The 11,049-nt window shown below is 46.8% G+C and overlaps 1 protein-coding gene across 1 annotated transcript in view; it reads left to right on the top strand.

Moving 5' to 3' along the window:
* The window catches only part of LOC146490920 (flavin-containing monooxygenase 5-like), a 10,839-nt gene extending 752 nt beyond the window's left edge, over positions 1-10,087 (top strand). Inside the window, exons 2-9 of the mRNA XM_085151775.1 lie at positions 5,919-6,107; positions 6,648-6,813; positions 6,963-7,105; positions 7,384-7,580; positions 8,295-8,442; positions 8,528-8,735; positions 8,847-8,919; positions 9,002-10,087. Of these exons, the coding sequence (XP_085007901.1) occupies positions 5,919-6,107; positions 6,648-6,813; positions 6,963-7,105; positions 7,384-7,580; positions 8,295-8,442; positions 8,528-8,735; positions 8,847-8,919; positions 9,002-9,416 (1,539 nt within the window). The 3' untranslated portion in view covers positions 9,417-10,087. The remainder of the gene's footprint in view (positions 1-5,918; positions 6,108-6,647; positions 6,814-6,962; positions 7,106-7,383; positions 7,581-8,294; positions 8,443-8,527; positions 8,736-8,846; positions 8,920-9,001) is intronic.
* The last annotated feature ends 962 nt before the right edge of the window (positions 10,088-11,049 follow it).

Here is an 11,049-nt window from a genome sequence, read left to right on the forward strand (position 1 = left end):
CAATGGGCCAGACACCCATACTCCCGCAACACCTCCACAGGACCCCCGAGGGACACGGTCGAATGCCTTCTCCAAGTCCACAAAACACATGTAGACTGGTTGGGCAAACTCCCATGCACCCTCAAGTATCCTCGAGAGGATGAAGAGCTGGTCCAGTGTTCCGCGACCAGGACGAAAACTGCATTGTTCCTCCTGCATCCGAGGTTCGACTAGCGGACGAACTCTCCTTTCCAGCACCCTGGCATAGACTTTCCCGGGGAGGCTGAGGAGTGTGATCCCCCTGTAGTTGGAACACACCCTCCGGTCCCCCTTCTTAAAGATGGGGACCACCACCCCGGTCTGCCAATCCACGGGTACTGCCCCTGATCTCCACGCAACATTGCAGAGGCGTGTCAACCAGGACAGCCCTACAACGTCCAGAGCCTTCAGGAACTCGGGGCGGACCTCATCAACACCAGGGGCTCTACCACCAAGGAGTTGTTTAACTGCCTCAGTGACCCGCCCCGGAAATTGGCGGGTCATTCCCCTCATCCCCAGACTCTGCTTCCTCCTCGGAAGACGCGTCAGTGGGATTAAGGAGGTCCTCGAAGTATTCCTTCCACCGCCTGACAATTTCTCAGTCGACGTCAGCAGCGCTCCGCCAGCACTATACACAGTGCAGGTAGAGCACCGCTTTCCCCTCCTGAGACGCCTGACGGTTTGCCAGAACCTTTTCGAGGCAGTCCAAAAGTCTTTTTCCATGGCCTCTCCGAACTCCTCCCCACACCCAAGTTTTTGCTTCAGCCACTGCCCGAGCCGCATTCCGCTTGGCCTGTCGATACCTGTCGGCTGCCTCCGGAGTCCCACAGGGCTAACCAAGCCCGATAGGACTCCTTCTTCAGCCTGGTGGCTCCCTTCACCTCTGGTGTCCCACCATTTGGTTCTGGGATTACCACCACGGCAGGGCACCAACCACCTTGCGGCCGCAGCTCAATGCAGCAGCTTCGGCAATGGAGGCGCTGAACATGGTCCATTCGGACTCAATGTCCCCGCCTCCCTCGGAATGCTGTTGAAGCTCTGCCGGAGGTGTGCGTTGAAGATCTCGCAAGCCGAGGGGATATTAGAATACCCACCCCAGCCCGCCGCCTCTCACCAGGGGCAACTCCAGACTGAGACAGAGTCCAGCCCCTCTCCAGGAGACTGGTTCCAGAGCCCAAAGCCATGCGTAGAGGTGAGCCGACTATATCTAGCCGGTACCTCTCAACCTCACGCACTAACTCAGGCTCCTTCCCCACCAGAGAGGTGACATTCCATGTCCCTATTACCAGTCTTGGCAGCCGGGGGTCAGTCCGCCAGGGCCTCCGCTCCTGGCCGCCACCCGGCACACAATGCACCAGTCCAGAACATTTCGTATCCTTTTTTTTTTTTCCTTTTTTAACACAGTCTTTAGACTTACAGAAGTAAAACACATATTAGTATGGACAGTTTTGCAATGAGGCTTACTTTTTTATGCAGAAAAGATCTTGAGTGAGCTTGTAAATTCACACTGACGTTATACACGGTTGGATTTCTGTAAATAAATAACCAGAATAACCACTGATCACACGGTTGGCTGGCAGTGGGATCATGCCTTCTAAAGACAAACACAGCATGTAGTATCTCCGGATGACGGTTAAATGGAAATGAATGTAACGTTGTTGTTACTCTTGTTTTCTGAACAACTTCCTGCCTCTGCGCGGCTCATTGGCTGCAGCTTCTTGTTAACTGTAAACATATTTTGCACTGTCTCCTTCGCAGAGCTGCAGTATGACCCGTCGTGTGGCAGTGATCGGAGGAGGGTCTTCGGGTCTGGCTTGCAAAAGTGCTGTTTGGATGAGGGGCTGGAGCCTGTGTGCTTCGAAAGGGCAGCGATGACATTGGTGGGCTGTGGAGGTTTAAGGTGGCTGACGCTATGTGAATCACTTTACTTGTGGTCATGTTTTATCATTTTTCATACATATGAAGTGGATTTTCTCATTTTGAGGGCACATGGTGCGCACTGAGACTCAGAATTTGATCCGAAATAAATATTATGCTGAAAATGGTGCGGGCACAATTTTCAAGCTCATATACAACCTTGTGCACTGATTTATTGCGTGATTAAGTGACAGTGCACAAGGGTTGAAGCACTGTTTTGAATCGGATATCTTGTTTGCTCAGTGACAAAACAAGTATTTAGATTTCTTACTTGAGAAAAAGTGGTAATCCTTCTCTTTTTTTTTTTTTCTGCCTGTCCCGTTTGGCTCTTTTGCCATCAGAATTATTGTCTAAAGGCGAAGAAAGATGCCCAACGGATTTTCTTTACCAAATTGACCATCCCAGCTTTGCCGTAATGGTCCATTTGATTCACCTTTTATTCTTTATTTTATTTTCACTTGCTGAATACGGGACAGACTTGACTAGGGAAAGAAAAGGGTAGAAAGAAAGAGGGAAAGAAAAAACAGTTGAGAAGATGGACGGGGGAGAAGGGCAAAAAACAAAAAACCAACAGAATAAGCAGAAAAAAAAAAAAAATACATATATCGATCACCTGGATCACCTGTTGAGAAAGAACAAAGAAAACAAGCAGAAGAAAACGAGAGTAATACAATAAACCACATCACAATGATATATGGGGAATATGACAGTAAATATTAATATTAAACATTATTGTGCAGCACGTAAGATCGACAGCACAGTGTGCATTGAGGTAGGAGCCAAAAAGGGTGTAGTTTGATGTGTGTGATCACCCGTGTGTACACCTGTGAGCATGGACGCGCTTGTTTTCTTAAAAGGTTCCCTCATGTAATGATCTGCGAGAGGGTGTGGGGGGCCACTGCCCCGTCCTCCAGGGCATGAAGCAGGTATGGAGGAGATCAAAACTCCAGACATCCAGAGGCCCCCAGAACACAAGAGACCAAGGAAGACCAACAGAGGGGCAGCCGTGCCACCGTCCCAGAAAGAGCTGAGGAGATTCCCAGATGAGGGGTCACCCAGCAGCCACGGAGCAGAAGCCAGGGGGGGCTGCAGTGACGTGCCCGTGAGCTCCGCCGGCAGCCAGCTGTGCCTGAGTGACCGAGCCCCAGGCCGAGAGGCCGGGGGCACCCCACCTCCAAAGTGGCCCAAGCGAGCCCCAGGCTCCAGGCCCCGAAAGCAGCCGCCAAGGAGTGAGCCGGTGGTGTACCCGGACGCCCACCCCCGGACACAAAGAACCACCAACGCACCGATGTCTGAGGGAGTCCGCCCCCGGCAGGGGAAGTGGTGGGGGGAGATAGGCCTCCAAACCTTGGAGGGCCTGAGCTGTCCTCAGAGAGGTGGAATCTGATACCCAACCTGACATATAGACACAGACATACAGGCCACACACAGATACAAACATCCATTCCCACCCTCATGCTCTCATATGCACTTACTCCACACTCAACCAACGTGGAGACAGACATAAAGAGACGCTGTACACACAATCACACTCCCCAAGCGTACTCTACGAACCGGGTCTAGGTACCCTTGCCCCTGGAGGGGGGGAGCTGCACCCAGACCCAGGTTGTGTTAACCCTTTTCCCTGCGGTGGGAGAAGCAGACCGCGACCGACTACTCCGCAGCAGCAGGGAGGCCCACATTCCGGATCCCAGTCGGGACTGCAACTCCTCCTCCTAGCCCCCCTGCTCCAGCAGAAAGCAGAGAACGAGGTGAGAGAAGACTCCTAACCTCCCCCCACCCGCTCATTGTAGTGTTGATGTATGTGTGTTCTAAGGTGCATTTAAAACCCAGGAGGGCATGGAGCTACCTGCCAGAGAGCAGCAGGTAAGCGCATAGTCCCTCCTGCTAGCCCTCAATGTCTACGTGTATTTAAAATTGAGAGGTGGGCAACGACGCCGGGGGGTGAGGTGTACACCCTGATGGTAATTGGGATTCCGTGTAGCGTGCCCACCCCCCAAGATCCTATATGTATGTGTAATGAGAGTGTGAGTAATGTGAATGTCTAAGTTGCGGGATAAATTGAGGCAGAGGCAAGCCAGAAGGGACAGAGGGGGGGGTACCTCCTCTGCACCCTGGTGACACACCCCTACTCCAAGGCCCTGAAGGTGTGGGTGGTTGTGGTGGAGCGGGAAGAGGGAGGCAGCTGGAGATGGGGAGGGAAGGAAGGGAGGGGCAAGTGACCCCTCCCTGGGGCCAGCTCCCCCGCTGACCCCAGTAGGCACCCCATACTCCGCGCCCCGCCAGGGAAGGGGGGCCCAGGCCCATCCGAACCGGGGCCCAGTGCAGCGGCGCCGCCCGGGCCCCACAGAGCCCGGGGCAGTCCACCCAACCCCCACAACAGAGAAAACTGCACCCACCCCATCATCCACTCATCTTCCAGACTACATAAGACAATAGACGCCCAGGCTGAGATCTTCCTCCACCTCTCCTGTATCTCCCCCTCTTGCAGAGAGAGTTCCTGAGAGAGGAAAGCTCCTGCAAGATGTGACAACCCCCCCCCCCCCCCCCACCAGTTGAAGAGCCCCCCAGGTGGCTCGGCGCACCGGCGGTGTGTGGCGGGCCCCCATATACCCACCGGCCCACAACCCCGGCAACACACCAACCAGGACCCAGGCCCCCGAGGCCCGGCCAGGGCCCCAGGCCAGAGCCGGAGCGCCCCCAGAACCTCACGCCCGTCCCGGACCCACCCAGGGGCAGCCAGGCTACCAGGTCAGTAACTCCCGTCCGTCAGCACAGACCCTCCCCTAGCCCCGCTGCACGTAGCCACGAGGAAGCCGTCACCTAAGAGCCAACAGAGCCCCTAATTGGCCATGACCGCTACCCCGGGTTGAGCCCCCCAAGGAAGATGCTCCCGGGGAACCCCCCGACGCCCTAAGCCCGACCCTACCCCCACACCAATCACAACAGTGAAGGCGAGACCAAAATATGACCCCCCACCCCCACTAGGTGATGGAGCTGATCAGAGGAGCCCAGAGCGATTGATCTGATGTGGTGGCAGAGGCTGTATCAAGACTAATGTAATCTAATAGATAATTTCTATATTGGTTAGAATTAAGATTGTTTTTATTTTTCCAGTTCATGAGGACTGTTTTCTTGGCTATGCATAGGGCAGTGAAAACCATATGGGCTATATTCTTTTCTGAAGTGACATTATCTAAGCTGCCCAACAAACACACTAAGGGGGAAGTTGGAATGTTACATTTCAGACACTTTGATAAGTCTTCACATATCTCGCGCCAAAACTTCTGAACTGGTGGACAGAACCAAGAGCGTGGATATAATTGTCCGGTGAATTGGTTTGGCAGTGTGAGCAGTTGTTGGTAGATGCAAAGCCCATCTTGAACATCCGATGACCTGTATAGTGCACTCTATGTAGTATTTTGTATTGAATTAATTGAAGACTGGGATTTCTGATTAGATGAAAGGGTTTTTTAAGCAAATCTGAGACCAGAAGTTTTGGTCTAAGTTAACTGATAAATCCGCTTCCCATTTTGCAATAGGAAGTGATATTGATTCATCTGTTTTAGAAAGCATTCTGTATATTTTGGATAGTAATTTGGGGGTTTTAAGAGTAAAAAATTGAACCACACTTGGTGGTGTTTGTAGTTCAACTTGACCCAGTTTAAATTTCTTTTTATTATGGTATTATGGTAATCCTTCTCAAGAAGCCTAATACCTAGTTCAAAAGTTTTAGCATTAAATATTCTCAATTTCAATAATTATCAGTAATACAGCAGATTATATTGGGAAATGTAAACTCTAAAATAAATGGTGTGAAAACCAAAGTACAATGTTTGCATCACAGTATTTATTAGACGCGTAAAAACATACATAAAATTAAACTACAAATGCAATAAAACTGTACTCAAGCCAGACGAGCATTGAAAGAGTAATGGTGCTTCAGCTCTTTTATTTATTTATTTATTTTTTTTCAACTTTAGGAGAATCCAGAGCCAGACAGGGCCAGCATCTACCACTCTGTCATCATCAACAGCTCAAAGGAGAGGATGTGTTTCAGTGACTTTCCCATCCCTGCACACTTCCCAAACTTCATGCACAACTCCCTCATCATGGACTACTTTCGGCTGTATGCTGACCACTTCCAGCTCACCAAGCACATACGCTTTAATGTAAGAATGCTTTATGATGTCTGAAATGGTAAATTGTATCACATAATTAAAAAATAAATAATTTAAGTTAAATCCTAAGCACGGTGGCACGGTGGTTAGCACTGTTGCCGCACAGCAAGAAGGTCCTGAGTTCAATTCCACCATCAGGCTGTGTGGAGTTTGCATGTTCTCCCCGTGTTTGCGTGGGTTCCCTCCGGGTACTCCGGCTTCCTCCCACCGTCCAAAGACATGCAGCTTGTGGGGATAGGTTAATTGGAAAATCCAAATTGCCACTAGGTGTGAATGTGCGAATGAATGTGAGTGCAAATGGTTGTCTGTCCCTGTGTGTTGGCCCTGCTACAGACTGGCGACCTGTCCAGGGTGTACCCTGCCTCTCGCCCTATGACAGCTGGGATAGGCTCCAGCGCCCCCCGCGACCCTTAAAAGGATAAGCGGAAGCGAATGGATGGATGGATGGATAAATCATAATTACTACAACATTAATTTCATAGAAAAAAACACTTTGTTCTGTCCCCTTGCGCCTGTCTTTCTGTTGTCCAGACCAAAGTCTTGCAGGTGAAGCAGAAATCAGATTTTTCTCATTCAGGCGAGTGGGTTGTTGAAACGGAGAACAAGGATGGCAAGAAAGAGAAACACATTTTTGAAGCTGTGATGATCTGTATTGGACATCACTGCAACCCCAACATGCCTCTTCATGACTTTCCAGGTGACCCTTGGCCTACAATCGATTACATCTTGGGAATTGTTATTGTTTAAATCAACCCTTGACACTTTCACGTATCTTCAAATATAGGTCAGAGCAGAAGTATTGAAACATTGTGTCTACCCACCATAAGTTTGTCTTATTTTCTTCAGGCATTGAAACTTTCACGGGGAAGTATTTCCACAGCAGAGACTACAAGACTCCCGAGGAGTGGAGGAATAAAAAGGTCGTGGTGATTGGAATTGGAAACTCTGGAGGAGACATAGCAGTGGAACTGAGTAGAGTCACCAAGCAGGTTGGAATGAGTTGGTCGCATCATTAGAGTAAGAATGTGTCTGAACTGATTTAGTATTTAACATGTGAAACTTCATGATTCTCACAGTTTTAAAGCTGAATCCAATATAATACAAGCATGTAAAACCAAACAATGGGCAGAATTATTTAACTTTTACATCTTCTTAATCCTTTATTTACATATTAGTAATTAGTAATATTAGTAGTTTAGAAAGTAAAAATTGAGACAATTCAGACAGAAGCAACAAGAGAGCTAACTACTCTTTCTTTTCTTCAAAGCTTTACCTGAGCACTCGAAGAGGAGCCTGGGTTCTGAACAGAGTTGGAGACAATGGGGTGCCCCTTGACCTGACTTTTAATAGAATCCTGGAGATTCTGAGGAAAATCCTTCCCTTTGATTTTTTATGTAGTATGGCAGAGAGTCGGCTCAACCAAAGATTCAATCATGGTCTTTACAATCTAAAGCCAAAACACAGGTACTGTATTTGTAGCTAGTATAGAATGTTCCAAGTGGTTGTTCTAAGACAAAAATTATGGCCTTTTTGTGCTCACCTTTGTCCTCCTGAACAGTGGCACACACCGGAAGCAGCGTGATGTGTTACTGGCATGCAATATTTTGCTTTTTTAGGTGTATCATGCACCTCTTAAGTTTTGTAACCTGGCCCACAAAGCTGGCACAGTCAAGCTGGATGAGTGGTTTGGCCATTTCAGTGGTCTATCAGTGCAGGTTCTCAGAAAAGTCCCAGCTTATGCATCTGCAGATGCTTCAGCAGCTGGAAAAGATGAGAATTTTCTGCATGCAGTCACTTTGCTTCCTGTATTGACTACTGCATATATCATCACTGTTGCCTTTTTTTTTTCCTGAGCAGTGACACATATTGTTCAGGATACGATCAACTCTGACACATTTTAAGCACCATTATTAATTTTGATGGGGCTGTGATGGCGTCAGTGTTGGTGTTATTTTATGCAACAACAGTGCAATGTCCAGTGTAAACAACCAGTTCAAAGTATGAAACTTCTGGCTGAAAATGTTGGTCCCACAACAACAACCCCTTGTCAAAATCAGTGCCTGACAACGTTGACATTTTCTGATATTCACGTTTGCAATTAGATTTTTTTTGTATAAATAAAATAATATGAAAAAACTCCTTTCTGAATTTTTTTGTATTTTTGACTTTTTATTTCAGGCTGTTCAGCCAACATCCCACAGTGAATGATGAGCTTCCCAACCGCATCCTCTCTGGAACAGTTCAGGTGAAACCCAACATCCGCAGATTTCAAGGTTCCAGTGTGGAGTTTGATGATGGCAGTGTAGTGGAAGATGTTGACCTGGTGGTAGGTCTGGAATTACATACTTTTCTTCACCTTCATAGAGATCAGTGAAATTGACTTTTGACTAACATGGACCACTATCTTTCAGGTGTTTGCTACAGGATACCAGTTTTCCTTTCCATTCCTGGCTTCACAGGTGGTCTCTGTGTCTAACAACAAAGCATCTCTGTACAAATATGTGTTTCCTCCTGAGCTCGAACGCCCCACTCTGGCTATCATTGGTCTGGTGCAGCCAGTGGGAGCCGTTATGCCCATCTCTGAGATGCAGGCCAGATGGGCTACACGTGTCTTCAAAGGTAAAAATGACTTTTTCTTTAACACAGCTTTTTCTCATCACTCAGGATTTTAGACTTTTTATAGAGTTGTTATTTTTACTACAGTAAACAGCTTTGTCCCCTTTCAAACAGGCTGCATAAAGCTTCCTCCATCAGCTGCCATGCTAAAAGATATTCAGTGTAAGCAGGAGGCCATGGCTCAAAGGTAATGAAGTGGATTTACTCAGCTTTATAGAAACCCATATTTAAGATCGGCATTTTCATATGTTCAACTCAAACTTTTTTAGGTATGTCACCAGTCAGAGACACACCATCCAGGTGGACTACATCAGCTACATGGATGAAATAGCAGAGCTAGTGGGAGTTCAACCCAACATCTCAAGGATGCTGCTGACTGACCCCAGGCTGGGAATGAATGTGCTCTTTGGTCCCTGCACGCCGTACCAGTATCGTCTCAGGGGGCCAGGAAAGTGGGCTGGAGCCCGCCAGGCAATCCTCACTCAGTGGGAGAGAGTGATTCAACCCCTGCAGACCAGGCAATGCGATGAGCCCAAACCCAGTAGATCGTATAAGTGGCGTCTGCTTCTGTCGGCTGTTGCTGTGGGCTCGGCTGCCTACATTAGCAAGAACAACTTTCCAGCTTTCCTCCAGGATCCCACTGCTTTGCTGGACAGGGTTAAAATGTACCTGCCTACACAATGATGGAAAATTCATAACTCATCAGCTTACTAAGTGAGTGATGCAATTGTATATTAACACCAAAGGCCAGCTGATCTTAAATGACTAAAAGCTACAGTTACAGCTACATTCATGTGTATTGTTTCAGGTTTCTTGCTTTATGCCTTCAGAATTGTGTAACTGGATAGATCTCCTTTTTTCAATTACACAATTTCTGCAGGTTATTTGTTTTAACACTTAACAGGATGCCGTGACATAGAATGTAATTTGAGCCGATTTAAAAAGAAAAAAATTGTTTTCCAACAAAAAAAAATACATTAATAGCGCTTTCATCCAGATTTGTTTGCAATATAAGAGCATAAACATGGGTAAAAAGAAATTATGCTAGCACAGAATGCCATTGTAGAGGGGTAAACTGTTGTTATCCTTTTTTTAACATCAGCACTGTTACTCTACATTGACATGCTGCTCTGTTTTCTTTCATTATATTAATTAAAGTATTCAAATGTTTTTACAACATTACTGATACACAGCACAGATGGTTTACTATTGTTTCTTTCAAATAAAAATAAATCACAGTGTTTTCACATCTTTCACTACATTGTGTTGTTTTATCCATTACTATGTCCCAGTGACTGTAAAGTATGAAAAACATGACTCATAACTATAAATAAAAGTTCAGCACTTGAAACAAATCCATTTTCATGTCTTTTATTAGTAAATAAATCTTTTAAGCCACAAAGATCTGAGATTGTTTGCTGAAAAAATAAAGATCTCTTTTCTCTGCTTTGACTTGGTATTAATACCAAAGACCAGTGCAAGCACGCCTCTGTCTTGATGGTGATTGATTGATTATGCCTTCAATTGTCACTTGCAATGTTATACGTACATCTTACCTGCAGTGAAATGGGACCCCCTTCCGACCATACATACATTATTGGGGTGCTCAGGAGGTAGAGCGGGTCAGCTGCTGATGAGAAGGTTTGATCCCTGGCTCCCCCAGTTTGCATGCCAAATATCCTTGGGCAAGATACTAACCCCGACTTGCTCTCCGATGCTTCCGTCGGAGTATGAACTATACTTAGAAAGCACTCAAAGTAGATAATAGTGCTTGTGTGAATGGGTGTGTGTGGGGTGAATGCGGCGTGTTGTCTAGAGCGCTTTGAGTACTCCAGGAGGCCAGAAAAGCTCTATATAAGAATCAGTCCATTTACCATCATTGTTTGCAATGATAATGGATGAAGCTTCAGTTTTACAGCTGAATTGAACTTTCAGTTAACTTTCTAGTGTAGATTGTTAATAACTCAACACAATCTAAACCCAAAGTGCAGGTACTGTGTTTGTAGCTAGTATAGAATGTAATATAATCTGCCATGTTAGATTTTTCCAAGTGGTTGTTCTAAGACAAAAATTGTGGCCTTTTTGTGCTCACCTTTGCACTTCTCATGAACAGTGGCACACACATGAAGTGTGTGTTACAGTTGCTGACGTGCAGTGTTTGTTGCGCACGTCTTCACTTTTATATTCTGGCACTCACAGCTGGAACAATCAAGCTGGAGACTCGAGTGTGTGAGTGGCTTGGTCATTTCAGTGATATATAAGTCCAGGTTCTCAGAAGGTCCCAGCTTATGCATATGTAGATGCTTCAGCAGCTGAA

The sequence above is a fragment of the Neolamprologus multifasciatus genome, chromosome 23, assembly GCF_963576455.1.
Source record: "Neolamprologus multifasciatus chromosome 23, fNeoMul1.2, whole genome shotgun sequence".
NCBI classification, from domain to species: domain Eukaryota; kingdom Metazoa; phylum Chordata; class Actinopteri; order Cichliformes; family Cichlidae; genus Neolamprologus; species Neolamprologus multifasciatus.